At 55.2% G+C, this 20948-nt stretch overlaps 1 protein-coding gene across 4 annotated transcripts in view; it reads right to left on the reverse strand.

The window, feature by feature from the left end:
- Nucleotides 1-973: 973 nt before the first annotated feature.
- Relt (RELT, TNF receptor) overlaps nt 974-20948 on the reverse strand; it is a 20316-nt gene continuing 341 nt past the window's right edge. Inside the window, exons 1-11 of one of the 4 annotated variants that reach the window (XM_023702014.1) lie at nt 14917-15194; nt 8100-8170; nt 6654-6728; nt 6352-6518; nt 6053-6132; nt 4897-5160; nt 3574-3654; nt 3223-3304; nt 2811-3068; nt 2229-2427; nt 974-2091 (exon numbers count right to left, since the gene is read on the reverse strand). In XM_023702014.1, coding sequence (XP_023557782.1) covers nt 2044-2091; nt 2229-2427; nt 2811-3068; nt 3223-3304; nt 3574-3654; nt 4897-5160; nt 6053-6132; nt 6352-6518; nt 6654-6728; nt 8100-8144 — 1299 coding nt within the window. In that variant the 5' untranslated portion in view covers nt 8145-8170; nt 14917-15194 and the 3' untranslated portion in view covers nt 974-2043. Of the gene's footprint in view, nt 2092-2228; nt 2428-2810; nt 3069-3222; nt 3305-3573; nt 3655-4896; nt 5161-6052; nt 6133-6351; nt 6519-6653; nt 6729-8099; nt 8171-10723; nt 10869-14642; nt 14778-14916; nt 15195-20948 lie in introns of those variants that run through there. The other 3 variants (XM_023702015.1, XM_023702016.1, XM_023702013.1) reach the window with 3 other exon arrangements.

Consider the following 20948-nt stretch of genomic DNA (forward strand, 5'->3'; position numbering starts at 1 on the left):
TCACCCACTTGTCTGCTGAGTTCCTAGCTTGCTTAGCCCGATGTCTTGACATCCACCAGGGCTATCAGGTGCCCCAGGACTGCGCCGCCTCCTGCCCTACCCAGCTGGCCCTAACCCCTTGGCTCACAGCCTGTGAAGGGCAGGTGTGCCCAGGGAATCTCTTGGCCCTGCTGCTCACCACCTGCTGCCTCAAGGTGCCGCGCTCCATCGTTCCCACCTTGCACAAGGGCCAGAAAGGAGCTGATGGGTCAGGCTCTTCTTAGCAACTTTGGCAGTTCCTTGGCATAAAGCCCACATTGTGACCCTTGGTATGGCCTTGCATATGCTGCTCCCTCTCCATGGAACATGTCTCCCCTTCCCACACTTCTCCTGCCTCATCTCCCAGGCTCAACACCATGCCACTTCCTCTGGCCAGAGGTGTAGGGTCCTGTGTAGGTACAATAGCCACTTGTAGCTTGTAAGCCCTTGATGTAGGTTAAGTCATTTAGAGATGTGTAAAACACAGCCTATGATCACAGTACTCAGGAGGCTGAGGCAGGAGGATCACTGAGTTCAGGACCAGCCTGAACTACATACTGAGACCCTGTCTCCAAGAAAAGTGTAAAATACATACCAGATTCTAAAGCCCCTACCACTTATTTGTAATTTTATTATTTTTCATATTGCAATGGGATTTTAGATATACTGAGCTAAAATATATTAAGTCCACTTGTTTCTATGCTTTGAATGTGATTATGAGAAAACTTAAGTCACCTGTGAGGGTCCTGTGTCATTTTCTTGGGCAGGCCTGCTTCCCCAGCTTCAGTGGGAAGCAGGTGGGGAGAGGCCTGCCTGGCTTCTGTCTCCCACTGCTGAGCCACAGGCACTGGGAAGGGAGGGGCAGGCTGTGCAGCACACAGTGGGACACAGAGCAGGACCCAAGGGACTTGGGAAGGGGCACAGGAAAAAGAAGCTCCTCAGGACACCATTTTCCCGTCTTTTATTATTCAACAAGTGGAGGGGATGCAGATGCAAGGGCAGGACAACAGTAAGTTTTAATAAATAAGAGAAATGGGGTGGGAAGTGGGTCCACGCCTGCACGGCCCCACATAAATAACCAGGTGCCTGGGTGGGAGTGGAGACACGGGGGTGGGCTGCAGTCCCCTGAGCTGCCCGGGGCCCCAGGACCTCTACCTCAGGGCAATGGAAACCACTGAGGCTAGCAGCCCTCGCCAGCCCCACACTGCTCCCCCTCTCCCAGAAGCTCTGGAGACCGTGGGAGGCAGGGCAGGCAAAGCTGTGCCATGGCCCTGCCCAAGTCAAGTCAGCTTTTCTGTTTTATTAAAAACAGCAGGTGGAGGCAGGCACATGCATTCAGCCCGGTCTGCAGGTGGACAGCCCCCCGGGGCCTTTGAAGGCAGAAAGCAGCAAGAGTGGGCCAGATAAAGCTACTAATAGGAGGGGCGGCAGAGTCAAAGCTGTCCCCCAACAGGACCCCATCCAGAACCTGCAAGGAACTGGGGAGACCCTGGGTCCTGAGGCATTCTCTCCCTACTTCAGTCAGGAAAATGGGGCCCAGGGACAGGCCCAGGATTAGAACTTGGGAACTCGGCCTCCTAGCCCAGGGTTTTTCCTTGTCCCTTCCCTTCACAGGACCTGGCAGAAGAGGAGGGGAGGCACATCTTGCCCTAGGGCCCGTCACCCAGGGGTGGGTCTGGGGCATCAGGTACAGGCACCACCCCTCCACCCAGCCTAGACCCCTGTGGCCCCAAGAAGGCAGTGGGCTCCCAGGATGTGGTCAGGGCAGGCCCAGGGTTAGGGCAGCCTGCAGGCGAGGGACTGGGGCAACAGGGACGGGGCAAGGCTCTCAATCTGCTGCACAGTGCCCGCTGACTGCCTCCTCACTGGGGCGGACGGTCCCACCTCAGGCTGTGACCTTTGCTACTGTGCCTGCTGGGTCATTTGCTTCTTGGTCCTCACAGTCCCAGCTGCAGCTCTGCCTCCTCCTGGAAATCCTGGGGACCTCCCAGGGCAAAGCTGAGTATCCTCAGACTATACAGCCCCTCAGATGACCAGGTTGCTCTCACTGAGCCGGACCACATAGCGGTTCTCCTGGGAGACAAGGGTAAGGGACCAGAGTGAAATCAAGAGAGTTTCTGGGCTCCAGAAAGTAGCCTGCCCAGGGACCCCTGCCTCCGCCGTATTCTATCTTCAGTCAGGTGCTAACAGGAACATTCCCCATATCTCACCTCAACCTTGTTTTCCACTGAGGGTTTTGGCCACTTAGTATGGTTTTCACCACTTCCCAATAGGGCCCGCTGCTCAGGAAGGAGTCCAGGTTGTGGGGTGTCAGGGAGATCATCCACAGAAGGCCCAGCTTCTGTGATGGTCTTCACTTCTGAGGCCACTAAGCTTGTCCTCTGCTCAGGAATTCGAGCCACTCGGAATCTAGAGGAGCAACCATCTCCTATTAGAGAGGAACCCCCAGTGCAGTGGGCAACATCTGCAAGGTCACACAGTAAATTCAGGGGTACAGCCTCAGTCCTCCCCAGACAAGGGCTTCACTCTGCTGTCTGTGCCCAGCCCCTAGCACCTTTACTCCAGGTTAAAAACACAGGCCTTTTCGCAGCCCCAGGTGTGGTGAGGGCCAAGATGCTGGACCTGGGGGACCCAAGAGCTCTATGTAAGGGCTTTTGTTGGGGAGTCCTGGTTTTCCTCTGGCCACCCACTCTGCCCAGAGGTCCAGACGACCACAAAACAAGAGGCTAAGGGCTGGACACGAGCCATTGTGTTTCTTATAACACTGCCATGCCTTTTAGCTGTCACCTCACCTGCCCACAGACAAGATAGTGATCTCGCCCTGACGTCCTGCCTTGGCTCCAGTCTTGGGAGCCCTGGCCAGGTTGGGCAGGAGGCTGGGAGCTGGAGTGGAGGCAGCCGCTGCCTCAGGGGACAGCAGCACTTCAGGCCACTTCTTCTGGCTACATCGGGAGCAACAGGGGCCAGAGAGTGAGGCCAGGCCCTGCACAGTGTGGAGGTGGTGGCGATGTGGGCAGATGTGCGGCACACGGGGGGAAGCCGGCAGCTGCCTGCAGGGAGGCACAGGGGCACAGTCACTAGGGCAGGCCAGGTCCAGGGCCACAAGACCCGCAGACAGAGGTGGTACACGCTATCACGAGACAGAAGAGACTCAGGAGGGGACCCCAGGGGAAGCTGATGGGCTGAGGGCCTTGCCCCCCTCACCTGGGCACAGGCCTGTGGCTCGTCTGCACCAGCTGTTTGCTGTGGTATTCCTTCAGCAGCTCCTCCAGGGCTGCTGCATTTTCTGTGGGCAGCTGTGGTCAGAAGACTGCTCTGACGTGACAGGAGCCCTCACCTTGCCCCAGCAGAGAACCCCTCACCTACCCATTTCCTGTGAGCATTTTCCTCTGCCCCACACCCAGCAAGCCCAGACACCCACAGCTGGCTCCCAGGTCAGAGCACCAGGCCAGCCTGAGGCCCCAGGGCAGGGAAGGATGTGACCTGCCTGCTTGCTGGCTCTCAGAGGAGACCCTCTGCTCTTGGACACTGGGATGGGTCAGACCCTCCTCTCACCCTTCTTCTCTGTAATCAGGCGCACCAGGATGCCAATAGTGTCCTCGTTGGTGTCATCAGTCCGGTAGGCAGGGTTGATCCCTGAGGAAAAAGAGAAACCTATGATGCTGGGGGAAAGGGTGGAAGGACCCTGGGCTCCCAAACTATACTGGGATCTGCCAGCAGAGGGCACCCCAAGCCTTCCCTGGCTGCAAGAGCCACGTGTGTTTGTTCAGGCACTGGCAACTGCTCAGGAAGCCCACTGTCACCTTTACTATCCACATCACCCTTGGACCCAGCAACCCTGGTGTTTAGGGCTTTCACGGCCATCAGAACTCCAATTCCTGCAGACTGCAGATCCTGTGTCAGCCCCTTCTGGCACTGTCCCGCCTCAGCCTTGGGGAGCTCATCCAACACCTACAACAAGCTGCCCTTCCAGGCCCATTTCCTCCTGCACACCACCCAGTCCACAAAACTGCTTAACTGAAGGCCATAGGTCAGCTCAGGGCCCAATCCTCAAGGGTATGGGAAGGGACTGCTGTGATCCCATCCTGAAGACAGCACTAGGGTGCTGCACTGGGGAAGCAGCCAGCAGCTAAAGAAAACAAGTACTGTCTCCAGCAAAACAGCCCTGAGTTGCTGCCACCTGCCTGCCCCTTCATACTCCCTCGCCCAGACTTCAGCATCAGTTAGAAGGGGCCCTGCCAGTCCCAGGCAGCCTCAGAGACTAGCACTGGAGGTGCTGCTTCACCCTGACTTATCCAAAGGGATCCTATGGGCCCAGGGCAGTGTATAGGCATATGGGGTCCCCAGCCCTTCTGGGTCACCGGTCTGGTGTGGAGGAAAAAGGGCCTGGGGCTGGGGGATCGGGTGGAAGAACATTGGTCTCTGGTTCCAGGACTTGTAACTCAAAGCCTAGCCTGGAACTGCAACCTGACCCCTCGTGGTGCCTGCCCACCAGCGTCCTGCTCAGCATTCCTCCAGTGACAGGCCACAGGTTGGAGGTCCTTCAGTACTTGAAAGGCCTTTGACTCACACATACAGCTATAGCTCCGGGAGTCCAGAACCCACAGCTAGGAAGGAGGCCTAAGGTAGGATGCAAATTGCATACTGCCACTTGACCAGCTGTCCGGCCCCTGCTCTGCCCAGAACCCCACACACAGTCCCTCACCTTCCCCCATCAGTCTGTGGCCCTCCCTCTAGGGGCCCTACACAGCAGCAGCACTCGAAGGCTTCTCCCTTCAGACCTCAGGCAGGAGTTTCCTTCTGGCAGTCCTATGCCAGCCTGGGCCCAGCCAGGCCTGGCTCCTCAGCCTCCCCCTGGGACCCCGGGGCGGGCCTCACCGCTGCTTCCACTGCCAGGAGTGGGCCCGACCTCCTTGTGGGCTGTGCAGTGGTAGCCCTTCCGCTTGAGTAGGTTGCACACCAGGATGCCCAGCAGCCCCATGAGGCAGAAGATGGGCACAATGGCAATCACCGCGTACTGCGTAGCCGTCTCTTCAGGGTCACCTGCTCGTGTGCCGTTTCCAGGCTGCCTCGTCTCACTGCTGCTGCCACTACCAGCTCCTGCTACCACCTCCACGCCACGTCGGGAACGCCGCCCCGACTCTGAGCACCGTGAGGATGCAGATAAGACAGAGGCAGAGAATGGATACTTACAGAGGGGCAAAGGCCCTGTGCCCCATTAATGGAGGAGAAGGAAGGATAGGTGTGCCCGGGCAGCTGCCACCGACACCTCAGAAGGCAAAGGCCAGCTCAAAACCCTTCCTTTCCTCCTCTTTAGGACACTGGATTACTTATCATGAGACCTGGGGGCTTGCATGAGAGAAATGGGCACACAGTAACAATGGCTGGGGTCATCTCACAACCCTGTGGCCTGGTCTGTAAACTGGCTGCTTCCGGGGTGCAGGGCTCAGTGAGAGAGCAACCTGTGGACACGCACGCATAAGTGTGAGCGTGTGTGTGCTGCAGTGGTCTCACAGAGGACAGGACAGAGGACTGGTCAGGCTGGGAACTTCTGCGGTTTTTTTGCGGGGGGAACCAGGGATTGAACTCGGGCCCTTGAGCTTGCCAGGCAAGTGCTTATTCTACAGAGCCATCTCCTGGCTAGGTTGGGGACTTCTAAGCCCCTGTGGCTGCCACCTGCTAGATGGTCTCTTGTCATTCAGAAATGACATTTGAGGCTGGGGAAATAGCTCTGTGGTATAAATGCCTGCCTGGTAAGTGCAAGGTCCTGAGTTCAATCCCCAGTACCAAAAACAAATGAAAAATAACAAAACAGTTAAAAGAAAGAAAGAAAGAAAGAAAGAAAGAAAGAAAGAAAGAAAGAAAGAAAGAAAGAAAGAAAGGAAAGAAAGAAGACATCTGAGTGACCACAGCCTTGGGACAGCACTCAGCTGCCTGTCCCCTCCAGAGGATGCCACCACCCCACAAGAGCACTGAGGGGCTCCAGAGCTCAGCTTCCTGGACCCTTCCTACATACCCCCAACCTGCCACTCACCATCGCAGCCATGAATACTCAGAGGTGCCCAGGAACAAGGCTGACATGGAACAGGAGGGTTCCCCTCAGGCTCAAACCACCTGTAGAGCAGGAAGATGTCACTGAAATCCAGAAATGTCTCCAAAAACCTATCCTTAAGTGAGCCTGGATCCCTTCCTGTACCCCCAATGGTCCTGCCCAGTCCCATTTCATGAAAGGGGAGTCTGAAGCTTGCTCAGTACAGAATGAGGCCGGAACCCGAGGATTCAGGATCCTGGCCTCCCAGGCATGAGCCTCCCACCTCCCACACCTGTGCTCACCCAGGCTGGCAGCCTCCACACAGCGCATCTTGAGTTGAAGTGCCAGCCTGGGCCTCCAGCCTCCTTTGAAGACTGCAGCGGTCATGGGGCTGGCATGGGCTAGAGCCCCAGGAGGCTGAGAAGGTGCCTGGGGGGCAGGACCTGCATGGCATGCCCTGGCTGAGCTCCTGTAGGAGAGGAAGGGTGGAGAGAACAGTCCAGGAGCCGGAGCAAGATCCCTGGGGAAGCCGGGCCTGGGCTCCCCCACTGGTCCCCGGAGTCTTCCCAGGACAGTGCAGATGGGTAGCAGGAACAGTACTCACCAGGTCAGGCTCTTCCCCAGGAGGGCACTGCCACAGGGTTGCTGATGTTGGAGTGGCCAAAGCCCTGGACAGCAGCTGAAAGAAAACAGTAGGCAGGAGCATGCTGGGAGATAGAAAGCATGCGGCGTGGGGGTCTTTGGAGTCATTCTATCCACTGCCTACTTCCTGAGGCCCAGAGGGTGGGGATCACTGAGCACACAGGACTACCCCACACTTCTCAAGCTTCAGGGACACTCTTCTAACTTCAGTCCTCACATTGCAAGGAAAACCTGCCCTGTCCCAAACATAACCAGTGTCAAGGTAAGAAGAGAATCATACCTGCTTCTAGAAAGAACCAGACAAGGGGTGAGGACCTCAAACCCTTGGGTCCCTGAGTCACACCCCTTCCGGCTGAGCAAGCAGATGATGAGGAAATGCTTCCGAATTCTTCACTCAGATTCTGTCCCTCTTCCTGCCTCCCCACTCCCTTCACAGCTGGGACTGTCATTAGCCAGCCTCTGTTTATCTTCCCTGGAGCCAGGTCTACAGTTGGCACTTACTATTCTAAGCCCTGGGCTGAGTCTGAGACCACATCCTCCCAAGACCATCCCTGTGGCAAGTCACCCAAACAGGTATGCCATGATAGAAAGGAAAGCTCTTCCCAGTGGGTGCCTCCAGCCCCTTCCATGATGAGCCCCCTCAGCTCCCTTCTTCGCTCCCCACTCAGTCCACCTGCATGAACTGAACTTTTGCTGTGGGGTACCCCATCCTCCAACATGGCCCAGTTTGGCGGGGAGAGGGGGCGCCAGTAACAGCACAAACCAAGGTACCCTGGAGGTGAAACTTTACCCCAAGGTCCTGGACTCTCCAGAGCTGGCTGCCTGCACCTGTTAAAGATGGGAGGCCTCCTGCACAAGGCCCAGTCTCACCCTCCCTGGACTTCAGCAGAAAGATGATCCCTAACCTTAAGACACTGTGAGGCTGCAAGTCTGCAAGTGCAGGTGGCCTGATTCTGAGTCAGGCCTGATCCTTAGTGCCAGCTGCATCCGAGGGTCCCTTTACCAAACATACCTTAACCCCAGTGATCTAAAATGTTCCAAATCCTAGGCCTCTTTCACTCACATTCCTCCATGTCTTGGGTCACCTCCTGACTGGTATCAGTCTCCAGACCTGCCTGTTGACAGGCACACTGCTGTCAATCATGCCCCATTGACTAGAACATCAGCAAGTCCTGCCTTCTCCCCTCCACCTGGGCTGTGAGTTGGGAAATCTTGGTTCCTCTTTCTTGGATGCCATGGCCCTTCCATCTGGTTAACATCTCATGCATGGGGGTGTTCCCTAGGGTCCGGCAGTCTCATATTCTTTCCACGAAGAGAAGCCATGCCTCACCCCAACACAGTTCAGGAGCAGAATCCCAGGAGGGCTGGATGTGGGTCTCAGGTTCTTCCCAGGCCAACCCAAACTTACCGCAAAGAGGCAGGACAGAGGGCAGCACAGTGGCCTCAGCTTCATCTTCAGGGCCCAGCACAGTCACTGGCCTAGGGCAGAAGATGAGGAGGTGGAGGGGGCACTGGGGACAGGCAGACAGCTGCTGTGCCCCCAGGCCACCTTCAGCAAGACAGGACTTGACAAGGAGTTTGCAAGGTGCTGCTAGGCAGGCAGAGCGAGGGGTGGCTCACCCTCCCCACCTCAGATGCAAGCCAGGGGCTGTAGTCTGGGACCAGCTCATGGGCCAGTCCAGGATGGCAGGGCAGGCCCGAGGGTTCTGCAGGATGGGGAGGTTTCCCTGAGGAGGAAGGACTTCCTTCCCCTCCCATAAACAGCCAGGTGCCCTGCAGCATCAGCGAGGGAACTCAGAAGGAGGAAGGAAGTGTGAGGAGGTCTGGGGCCAGGCTGAGAGGGTTGTGGCACCCCAGACCTGGCCTCTCTGCTCCCTCTGCTGCCCTCAGGTTCCTTGCCAGCCAGGTCTCTTAAGGGATTCCCACAGCTTCCTACACTTCCGTCCCCTCCCCCGCACTCCATCAGAAGTCTAGTCCTTCTATGTCCTGGTCCACAGGGTGGGGAAACATGTCTTCTTGCATCCCTGCCTGCCTGGTGCCATGGCAGACTTGCAGGGGTGGGGTGGTCATGGCAGCCAGCATCCAGCCGCACCTCCCATGTGCCTTCAGTCCTTGGCCCTAAGGATGAGGCATGAACAAGACATGAGGACCCTGTCCTCAGGAGATACAAATGGCAGAGGGGAGAGGAGAGAGGGCAAGGGAGAGGGGAGAGAAAGTATCTTCCTCTCCAGTAGGTGGGAAGCTCCAAGAAATAAAGTAAAGCAGGGTGAGGGTATGATGTGTGCTGAAACATCAATTATTGATCCTGGCCCTAGGCTTTGGCTGCTTCCAGATAAGTCTCCTTCAGCCAATGGACAAGGCTGGGACAACAGGAAGATGGATTCAGATCAGGCAACAGAAAAGATGTAGGAAGAACGCGGAAGTTCCCAGGTGTATCTGCCCAGAGGCCTGGGTTCCAGGGCCATCAAGGAGGTGTGCTGGAAGCAGAGCTCATGAACCACAAGCCTGGCACAGACCACCTCAGAAGGGTGACCCATGGGCCCTTGAAAATCCAGACACTGACCCAGTTCCCTGGCCTGTCTGACACTAAGCCAGGCAGAACATGCAGACTGCAACAGGTTCCAAGTCACACGAAAAACTCTCACAGTGAGCAGCCGGGACTTCTCTGGAAAAAGAGTGGAGGAAAACAATCTGCCTGCTGACCTGGGTCTGGCGCAGGCTTGAGTTACACATGGGGGAGGAGGAGGGGCAGCAGTCAATCATCCCTGGGACTCTCCAGGTCACCGGCGCCATGCTCTGCCCCAGGCTGGCCAAGGGGAAAACCATGGGCAGGGGAGGCCAGGAGGGCAAGTGAAGACCACCACATCTGGCAGTCCACGCGTTCAACAGCTGGTACTGACTCACCCCTAACCTGTTCCTCCTCAGATCCAGTCACAGGTCTTCCAGGTTCTGCCCACAATGTCATTCCAATGCCTGGCACCCTCACCCCAGCCCATCTCCCCCATGACTCGGGCCCAGTCCCTCAAGGGCTCTGAGCCACAGACCTGACCACAGCCCCCAATTCTCAGGCTCTTCCCAGAGCTCATGGCCAGTCCCTGGCAGTGCATGAAAAGTAAGAAGCAAAACCAGAGTCCCAGAAACACCGCTGACCCCAGTGGCACCTGCTGGGTGACCAAAGCCACAGGAGCTGTGCAGCTGCTCATCTGTAGACAGGCATGGAGTGGTGTGATCTGGAGGCTCCCAGGAGGAAAGTAAGCATCCAAGTAAGGGCCCAGACTCACAGTCAGAGAGGCCCACTCGGGCACATTCACAGACAATGGCCGCCCAGCGCCCTTGCGCCTTCTAATTATGTGCCTTCTAATTACCCCAAACCAGCACTTACCCAGGTCTGTACCCATGCTCACCCAGACTGAGCCCTCAGTAGACCTGCAGAGTCAGGCAAAACAGCCTGCGCTGCAAAAGTACATGCACCCTTGCTCAAACCCCACTACTCAGGGCTCTGGAGATTAAGTCACAGCCCTGGAGGGGATGGCAAAGAAAGTTGGGAGAGAACCCAGAGCCAGGAGTCCCATCACCACCATCTTGTCCACAGGGCCTGCAGTCAGTGACCACCAGAGCTGAGCACCTCCCAAAGGCTTTTCTGAGGACCAGCTGACAGAGGGTGAAGAAAGGGACCTGGGCCACCCCTCATGCTCCTATGCTCCTGGCTAGACTGGGGACCTGAAAGGAAGAGAGGAAGAAAGCTCTCCTCCCCTAGCAACACTGGAGGGAGAAGTGGGCCCCAGAGGTCATAGCCAAGAAGGAAGTCAGCAGAGGCCACTCCTCCCACAAGTCTCGGAGTCCTAGCTACGCCCAGCCACCAACTCCCAGGGCCCTGAGCACCTCATTCCCTGGGGCTCAGTTTCCTCATCTGCAAGATGGGAGCATTTATCTCTTGTGGCAAGGCTGGGCCCAAAGTAGGTCACGGGATTTCCTCCCCAACAGCCCTTTCTCCTGGGCTACAAGTTTGTAATTAAGTATTTGTCTGCTTACTTGTTTATTGTTGCTCCTGGACCAGACAGCAGGAAGGGCAGGGATGTCTGCTTTATTCACCACAAAGCCCAGCACCCAGCCCCGGCCTTGAAAAGGAGGCCTCCACCAAACAGGCTTGACCAGACCAGAAGGTCGAGGAGGGCTTCCTCAGACTCAGCCCTCCAAAAAAGTGCTCAAACAATTAGAATCAGAAATTCCCTGGGTAAAAGCCAACTGGAAAAGCTGTGACCCGCCTGAGCCTCAGCCTTGACCAGCCTCAGGCCTCTGTGGAGAGGGCGCTGTGCTACCGCCAAAACTCAGGCAGCTTCCCCTCCCCAAGAACTGAAGCCCAGGACCCTGCCATGCCCCTGCCCCTTCAGGACATTCCAGAGCCTCCCAGGGCCCCTACACACCCATCCTTCCCACAGGATCCCTTCCTGGCTTCCAAGAGTCCTGGAGCCCACTCCAAGCACCCTCAGGGAACACCCTGCAGGCCTCTGCACCTTCACAAGCTCGCACCCACCGCTCCAGCTTCCTCAGAGCAGAGCGCAGCTACCTGCAGTTTCCTCTGCTCGGAAAGCCCGCCCATCACTTGGCCACCACCTACTCTTCCTTTGAGCTCAGCTCAAAGTCACTTCCTCCAGGAGGCCTACCCATCAGCATTCAACACCCTGTTTACCAGCCCTTTGCTGGGCCGTGGTGTGTATTGCCTTAGGGACAGGAAAGAGAAAAGATGTCCCCAACACACAGGCTGGCTATGTCAGAAGAGGGAGGACTAGAGAGCAGGCTGCTGGTGAAGGAGCCCAGAGCTGGGCTTAGAAAGGACTGGGTATGACTCTGGAGGGACAAGAAGCAGCACAAGCCGCCCTGCGTTGCCCTTCGCTGTGACTGTGGGGCGCACTGCAGTGAGGAGGATGAAATGAAAGGATTCACATTAATTTCTCAAAAGAGGATTGACAGGACCAGCCAGATAGCTCAGTGGACTAAAGCACCTGCTTAGGAACAGTGCAGTGCATGCTGGCCCTGCCCCCAGGGCACACTGAGACTGGGTGGCAATTGAGACTGGGTATGGTGGCCTGCCCCTGTAATTACAGCGCTTGGGAGGCTTACAACAGGAGAATCACTATGAGTCTGATCTATGTAGTGAGACCCTGTATACCCTAAACCCTCACTAGTGAGATTCATTCATATATTCTGTCTGTCTCTCTCTGGTCATAACTGGGACTGAATTGAGAACCTCTGCACTGAGCTACAGCCTTTAAAAAAAAAACAAAAACTTTTAAAAACCTTTTTGAAACAGGGTTGCCCAGGATGGGCTCAAACTTGTGATCCTCAGCCTCCCAGAGTGCTAGCATCACAGGTGTACACCACTATAGCTCGCTCTCTTTTGTACTCAGCATAGTGCTTGCTACAGAGGCAGGTACACAGGAGGTGTAAGCCTCTGGGGAAAGGGGTGGGGGAGAAGAGAGGAGTCTGGGGTGACAGATGGGTAGTGCCCAGGTCATACCAAACCTCAACTGCCAGCTGGGAAGCTTGTCTTTTCCCCAGGAGCCACAGGAGCTAAAGGGTTAAGCAGACTGAGGAGAGGCAAGGCAGGATTTGCAGCTCAGCTGGTACACAGGGCTGCCTGCCAAGAAGGGAGTAAGGGTAAGCGGTGGGAGTAGATGAGCACCAAGGCAGGTACCAGTGCCCAGCCCCAGCTCTGCAGGCCTGCGGACCTCTCTCTGCCCTCCAGAGGGAGAGTTGCCTGGAAACACAGCTGGACACCAGCCTCCCTCAGCAGTGGCCACACTGGGCAGGAAGACAAAGGCTGCCCATCAATAGAAATCCAGGTTAGCAAGGGACCCAGTGGTTCCCTGGCAACTGGGGCTAAAGTAGGGCAACACCCGCACTGGGTGCCAGTGAGGGTGGCTAGGTGCTGCCTGCTTCTCCTCCTCTCCTAACAGGAGGACATGGGCCCTTGCCCAGCCATGACCGTTCTCCTAGTGAGCAGAATTTCCATTTCATGCTGGGTGAAGTGGGGCTGGGAAGGCCTCTTGTATGGGTCACACAGGCAGTAGGTGCTGAAGCAGGAGTGGAGCCCGAAGTCTCACTTCTTCCTCACCCTCCCTGATACCTGCCCAGGGCCTCACAGGCAGATGTTCTCAGAGTGTCTGCCCATCTGAGGGCAGAAGCTAGGGAAATTGTAGGGCACAGTTGGTGGTTCAACGGAAGGCCGACTACAAAGACCAGAGTGGAGCTCTGTCCCCACACGCAGTCTCAGAGCCTCTGGAATTTGCCTGTATCCACACTCATTTGTATACTGTCCCAATCTGTGCCAGCTCCGGCAAGAAAGGATACCAGGAACTACTAGAAGAAGGAAGGCTGGAAAAGTCTGGGAATTCCCATTAGGGGAGGAGGTCCCAAGGCAAAGCCCCAGCTTCCTAGGAGGCTGCCAGGACTGGGGATCCACAGAGGTACAGAGGTTGACACAGAGCTATTTGGCAAAGGTACCCCCATGCCCAGCCCTCCCTAGCCGTGGGGACCATGATTTCCCAGATTGCTAACCTCAAGTGAGTACCTCCCCAAGACTGGACCCCAATCCTATACCACCACACTGCCAGGCAGCAGCTGCTGCCACCCTGCCAAGAAGTCGTTTTTTTGTTTTTTTGTGGTGGAACAGGAGATTGAACTCAGGGCCTTGCACTTGCCAGGGAAGCGCTTATTCTACTGAGCCATCTCCCCGGCCCAAGAGCTCATTTTTGGTTCTGCTCCTCAGACCTCCTGGCTGCCAGTGGACTGGTGCTTCAGTGGCTCAGGTAGGTGAGGTGGGCAGGAGAGGCTAATTGGCTCCTTGAGGCTAAGAAAAGGGCTGAGGCAGCCAGACCAGGTCCATCCAGCTCCTCCCAGTCTGGGTATAGTACAGTTGAGCTCTCCTCCCTCCACGTGGACCAAGTCTGGGGCTAGGGGACAGGATGTGTGAGACCGGAGTGATCTCTGGGGCAAAGCAAGGGCTCCCTAATCATGCTCTGCCAGGGTCCCACTGAACTCTCACAGGGTTCTGTGCTCTGCATGCAAGGAAACTGAGGCTCACTGTGCCTAAGTAGTAACCTGTAACAAACCACTCACAAAGGAGCAAGGCTTTGCCACCTTGGAGAGGCAGAGGCAGCTCTTGCTCTGCGCCCCTAGGCCTAGCATCCCTACTGCTCCCACAAGGGCTACTTCTGGTCTACCCAAAACCTCCCAGCACCGTGAGTCAGTGGACAGCACAGCAAGGGGCTGGGTGATTTGCTTCTACAGCCCCCACTCCTGCTACTCCTACCTCTCTGAGAGGCTACCCTGGCCTCTGGCCCTGGCTATACACCTAGTAGTGTGTCACTACTATCCCCAGGTGGCACAGTCTGCTCAGTACAGGCCCTGCCCCCATCACCCTGATGTGGCTGACTTGGACAGGAGATTCAGGACAGACCGGGGGAGACGACAGCCTTGTGCTCCATTCTCCCAATGCTCTCAGGCTTGGAGTGCAAGGAAAGTTACTCCCCTGAGGCCCCATCCAACAGATCTGTCCTGTGTGTGTATGACGATGGCCCTGGGAGTAGGTGAGACTAGGTCAGGCTCTGAGAGGCCACGTGGGCTCAAGCTGTGGTTCTGCCACTTAGTGGATCTGTGACCTTGGGCAGGTCATTTACCCTCTCCCAAGCCAGGTGAAGAATCAAGTAGTGGGAGGGAAAAGGAAGGGGATTTTAAAAAGAAACAAGCTAGAGCTGGGTGTGGTGGCACATACCTGTAGTCCCAGCACTCCTCAGGCTGAGGCAAGAGGATCCTTGCAAGTTTGAGACTAGCCTGGGCTACAAAGTAAGTTCAAGGATAGCCTCAATTGTATAGTAAGACCCTGTGTCAAGAAGACAAATAGAAAAGGAAGGAAGGAAGGATGAAAGGAAAAGAAAATGAACAGACATACCAAGCAGTGTCCAGACAAGATCACCCAGAAGCTTGGGTGTGCCACAAGTGCTTCACTTGGCCTCCCAGGGAGGAACGTGGGTGCCCACTTCCCAGTCCTCTCCAGACCTGTGTCACCTGCTTCCACACCAGCTGAAACCACGCCAGAATGGTAGAGAGGTACGACAATTAAGTAATCAGGATTCAGTTCCACCTGCCCAAGCCTCAGTTTTCCCTCTGTAGTTTGGGGCAAGTGTGCCTCTTTACCTGTGAATAACACCACAGTATGGACTCACAGTTTGAGATCAAACCTCAGCTCAGTGCCCCCTCCTGCAGGAAGCTGGGCTTGGGGCAGGGCTCTCAGCTTTCCACCTCCTTTGACCCAGGCCAGAAGGGCAGGGCTCCCTGTGGCAGGGAAGCAGTGCTGGTGGCACATAGGAGGCGGGGTGCCCTGCAGGCCCTCTTGCTCTCCTCTTCCTTCCCACACTAAGTGGTAGTAAGGCCCTGCTGCTGGAAGCCCAGCACTCCTCTCTCCACCACATTCAGACCCTTCCTCTAACTGGCTGGACAGGCCCCCTCCGTGCCAGCCAGCCAGGGCACAATCTCACAGCCACGTGGGCAGCTTATTTATAGAGCTCTCATCTTTCCCAGGGTGGCCCAGGAAAGAACTCTGGCCTTCAAGGCTGACAGATCCAGGTTTGGATCCCAGTGACATTGGAGTCTTACAAGTGCCTTCCCCATTCAGGGCCAGGTTTCCATGCCTGCATCTGGAAGACCGGTGACACTAGGGAACATGAGGCTGAGATGTGGCAGCCCCAAGGGCCTTAATGTCAGCTGTTCAGCACATAGTTGGGACACAGCACAGTCTCCTATGCTCTCTGCTACCCAGCACTATCCAGCAGCATCAAGCCTAGACCTAGGCCAGTGGTGGCGAACCTATGGCACGCATGCTCTTGGGTACCACTGTTTGTTATCACTGAAAGCTGTAAACAGTTTGCCATTACTGGCCTTGGCACACAGAAGTTCAGCTTACTACAGATACCCACCAAACCTGAGTGGCAGTTGGGGCTGAACCGGCTCTGCTGGGTGATCTCAGGCAAAATCTTCCCTCTCAGGTCCCCCCTCCCACCCACCTACCCAGCTCCCTTACATACCCTGCCCAGATAGGTCAGGTGCTGAAAACTACCTACCAATAAGTTCTCCTACTTCAAGAGTCCAAACCAGTCCTCTGGAAGCTGACACCAGAATTATCAGACATGCCCCCAACCTTCAACTTCCACCTAAAGACCAGGCCAGGTGTGGCAGAGCTAGTGTTTAGACTCTAGCAATGGCTGTGTCATGCAAACCAAGACTGCTCCCCCCCACTATGTCTCAGCTCCCCAATAACAACCTCAAAAGGAGAGGCCCCCATCAATGCTGCTGTAGGAGATGCACATGGCAGGATACCAGTAGGGACAGCTTCCTCTGCTAACCTAGAATAAAGGCCTGGTTGGAAGAAGACCATGGTAAGCACCAGACTGACACATATCCCCAGCAGTAGTCCAGGCTGTGGTGAGTATCAGAGACCCTAGTGTAACCTCCTATCCTCCACACAAAGGCTTGGGATCTGACACTTTTCCTCAGGGATGAGTGTGCTGAACAGATGTGACAGTGGCAGAGGGCAGGCTGCTGGTCAGGCTGCCCACCCTGCTGGGTAAGCAGTGTCACAGGTGACCTGTACACCTGTGCCTGCACCCCAGAGGCAAGGAAGACACCAGGAAGGTAGACCATGACAATGAAGAGGAACTGACACTGGGCTCAGAAGACCTCCTGGCTGAGGTAAGGTTGAGCTGAACCTGAAATGGCCAGGAGGGTTCTACAAAGAGGGTTAGAGAACACAAAGGACTGAAGCATCAGGCAGGGAGGGATACAGGTAAACGTGGAAGGTTAAAAGGTCTCAGAAGGCTTCAAGGCCAAGATGACCTGAATCCATTTTTTTTTTTTTTTTTAACCAGGGATCAAACTCTGGACCTTGCACTTGCCAGACCAGTGCTTATACCACTGAGCTATCTCCCCAGCTAAAAAGTTGGTTTTTTTTTTTTTTTTTTTTGGATTTTAGGGAAGGGTCTACAGGATGTTCAGGGGTCTCACTACTAGATCAGACTCAGTGATCACCTGTTTACAGCCTCCCAAGAGCTGGGATTACAGGTGTGCACCACCACGCCCAGTCTCAATTGCCGTCTCAAGGAGCCCCTGAGGCGGGGCCCACATGGCAGGCCCAGGGATTGAATCCCGGGCCCCTGCACCTGCTTGCAGGTGCTTTAATCTGCTGAGCTATTTGGCCAGCCCTCAAGGCCAAATGAGAAGCTTGGTCTCTATTTTGTAGGCAAAAGACAAGAGCCAAACTGGGTACAGTGGTGCACCCCTGTAATCCTAGCACTCAGGAACCTGAGGCAGGAGGATCACTGAGTTTAAAAAACCAGCCTGGGTTACACAGTGAGTTTAAGGACAGCCTGAATTATAGAGCAAGGCCCTATCACAAAAACAAACAAAAAAGCCAGATATGTTGGTTCATGCCTGTAATCCCTGCAATTGGGAGGCTGAGGCAGGAGGATCATTGAGAGTTCGAGACCAGCCAGGGCTACAAAGTGAGCTCAAGGCCAGCCTAGCCTGCATAGGGAGACCCTGTCTCAAAAAGGCTGTAAAAAAAAAAAAGTCACTTTAGGGAATTCACTCTGGCAGCCTGTGGAAGGACTGGAAATGGAGGCAGAGAAGTTGTACAAGAGTTTAGGCCTACAGCTGGATGTAGCGGCACAAACCTACAATCTCAGCTACTACTCAGGAGGTTGAGGTAGGAGGATCAAAAGTATAAGGCCAGGGCTGGTGAGATGGCTCAGTGGTCTAAGGCGCCTACTTAGAACAAGCTTAGCAAAACACAGGGACCACAGTTCAATCCCCAGCACCACATGCCAGCCAGCCCCGCCCCCAGCCCCGCCCCCTGGTGGGCTGAGCTGGACACACACACATAAATAAAATTTTTTTAAAAAATGTTTAAAAAGGGGCTGGAGAGATGGCTCAGTGGTCTAAAGCACCTACTTGAAACAAGCTTGGCAAAGCACAGGGACTGCGGTTCGATCCCCCAGCACCACATGCCAGCCAGCCCCGCCCCCTGGTGGACTGAGCTGGCCACACACACACAATAAAACACACACACACACACGCACGCACGCACACACAATAAATAAATGTAATAAATAAAAATAAATAAATAATTTAAAAAAAATTAAAAAAATAAAAATAAAAATGTTTAAAAAAAAAAGTATAAGGCCAGAGAGGGGGAAAGGAAAGAAACAATAAGGAAACAAAAATAATAATAATAATAAAAAAAAAAGTCAAGCTTTTGTAACTAAGAAAAGAAAGAAGGGTTAAAAGGAGGGGAGGGGAATAGGAAAAAAAAAGCAGCAAGATATAAATCCCCTATGATGAATGTTATTTTTACATATATCTAAAATGTACCAATAATAAAAAGATTAAGGAAAAAAATATATAAGGCCAGGGGCCGGGGAGATGGCTCAGTAGGATAAGTGCTTCCTGGCAAGTTGCAAGGGCCTGAGTTCAATCCCTGGTTCCGGAAAAAAAAAAAAAAAAAAAAAAAGTCTGGTCCCAGAGAAAAGAACCAAACCAGAATGCAACCACAGCCTGGACTTGTGAAGCAGTGTCTGGCCTGCTTCCCATGCTGGCCCATGCCCTGCTGACCAGGGAATGAGAGGCAGGGTGGAAGGGGGTCCCCATTCTAGAGGAGACAGCCAGAAGACCAAGGATGGGGGTGCTTGGGTAAATCCCTACAATTCTCAGAACCAAGTCTCTCTTTGTACAGTAGGGAGCAGTGAGAAGGACCTGCTGATTGACTTTTACCCCTGTGAGGAGGGGGGATACTGACTGAGCCTCAACCTGTCCCATCCTTGGCCAGGTACCGGCACCTTCCGCCAGCAACATCATAAAGTCTGATCGCAGATCCAAGTTCCCAGAAAGACAGGCCTCAGGTGGACACAGGGTGAAGTGTGGGACCTCCACAAGGGTGGGATGAGGAGAAAAGGTTAATCCGTAAATTAACCCTTCTTCTATCTCCCCCTCCCAGTCCTGAGCTATTTCTACCTCTTAGTTGGGGATGGAAATAACTCGGGCTCAGCCCCTGGAGACCAAGATAGCTATTTTCATCAGCCCTAAGAAGTACAGCTCCAGTCATTTCAGAGAAGCCTGAGGGACACTCTGATCCCCAGTCTCAACTCTAAGCAAACCAGTGGCAGTGGCGAGAGATAGAAGAGGCACTGGGAGAAAATGGTGAGACAGAGGCCCAGAGATGGCAGAGCAGCTGTTCAAGGTCATTCCATCTGCCTGCCACCACAGCAAGTGGATGGATATGGGAAAAAGTCCCTAGAGTGATGGCAAATTGGCAAATGGGGGCCTCTCAGGTAGTGTGAACATCATAAATTATCCCTGTCACCCCTGAGCTGTGCTGCTAACTCCACTCTTCAAAGCCAGGTAGACACTCCCAAGGCCAGGTGCAAAGCTCCAGACATATGCGCACACACACATCACATCCAGAACTCAAATGGGACATCCCCTAAGGCCATGCCTGCCAGCCCACGTGTAAGCCACAAGCAGTTATTCGGAAGGTGGTGATCCGCTCCAATCACCTCACAGGGTCAAAAGACCTGAGTTCTAGTCCTGGCCCTATCCTGACTCTCCCATGACCTTGGAAAAGCCACTTTGCTTCCCTGAACCTGAATTTCTTTGAAACAGTCACATTACAGAACTGCTGTGAGGATGCCACACTACAGCACATCATAGAGTATATAGAACAGAGCCTGGCCCTATGCTCACCCATCCCCCAGAAGGCAAGCAACACTTTCAGAAGATGACAGAAGACAGAACTTCTAGATCCTACATCCAGCAGATGCCACACCCCCTGCCACTACCACCTCTTGGGCTAGGGAGTCCAATTTCCACAGCCCCCACAAGAATCCCTCTTGTCATAGTAAGGCCCTCAGAGGGGTTTGGCAAGATGGGGAAGGGACCCTGGGTCACTTCTCCAGCAAGAATTTGGCCTCCCTAACCAGACCACAGGCCTCTCCTGGGGAACAAGTCAATACCCCCCAGAAACTAGGAAGCCAAAAAACCGAGGATCCATGGTGTTCCTGGATCCATTTTGGGATCAAGGACATCTCCTTGACCAGTTTCAGGGAGGGCTTTGCTTCCAAACCTTTCACTAACACCTGGGTGCAGCCCCTGGGCCACAATATACCCAACATCAGCTGCCACCAACCCCCACTGCAGTCTTCCTGTCTGAAGAGAAGGGAGAACAGAGGCAGATGACCCAAAAACAATAGAGGATCCGAAGTGATGATTCACAGTCCACCACCTCAGTGTGAGGAAGGGGAGATTAAGGTTTGATAGCACGACTGAGCCCAGGCTGACAAGAGGGGTTACTAAGGACTTCTGTGTGTTTTCAGGGTGGGGACTGAGTGTACCTCAGGGGCCCTAAGCTGGGATGCCACCAGCCTTGGTCCCTGTCCCTCTTCCAGGACACATCCTCAGCTTTCATTCCCTCCCTAAGCTGAAATCCTGAGAGATGCCTTCTTGGGGACTGTCCTGGCGACCCTCGTCCCTAGGACCCCCAACTTCCTTGTCATCCTCTCTGCTGGAAGGGGTCTGAGGTCACCCTACTTTTGCCTCTTACCATCTCACAACACAAACACACCGATACTACCTGACCTCACGCACAGGCCACGGCTCATTCTCAGCTGCCAGCGGTTTTTCCCCTCTATTTCACATTCCCAGTAACGAGTGGTCCTGGCCCTGCTCAGGCTACTACAGTGACCCCAGTGACCCAGGGTCCCTCGCACACAATCACACGCACACACTCTGCCTGCCTCAGTCACACAGAGCCCCTCTGTCACCCGCTCGGCTCCGCGTCACCGCCCCGTGTCCCGGCCACACGTTTGCCTGAGCCAAGCCGCCTCACGCGCCGTGTCACCCACAGTCACGGGCTGACACCGTCCAGACGCCCCCCCCCCGCCGCCGCCCCGCGCCGCAGCCGCCCGAGGCGCCACTGCCGGGTCCTGCATCCCTTCCTGGTCTCGGTCCAAGTTTACCGGCCCGGGGACGGCTCCGGACTCGGCCCGCCCTTCACACTGCAAGTTCCGCTGCTTCCCGGCCGCGCACCTTCTGTCAGACACTGCGCAGGGCCGGGCCGTAGTCGCGGCGCGGGACACGCAGTCCCCGCCGGGGGCTCCAGGCCGGCGAGGCTGGACGCGGAGGGCGCCCGGACGGGGCGCGGGCGGGGGGC

Source organism: Octodon degus, unplaced genomic scaffold (genome assembly GCF_000260255.1).
Source record: "Octodon degus isolate 3935 unplaced genomic scaffold, OctDeg1.0 scaffold00146, whole genome shotgun sequence".
In the NCBI taxonomy this organism is placed as follows: Eukaryota; Metazoa; Chordata; class Mammalia; order Rodentia; family Octodontidae; genus Octodon; species Octodon degus.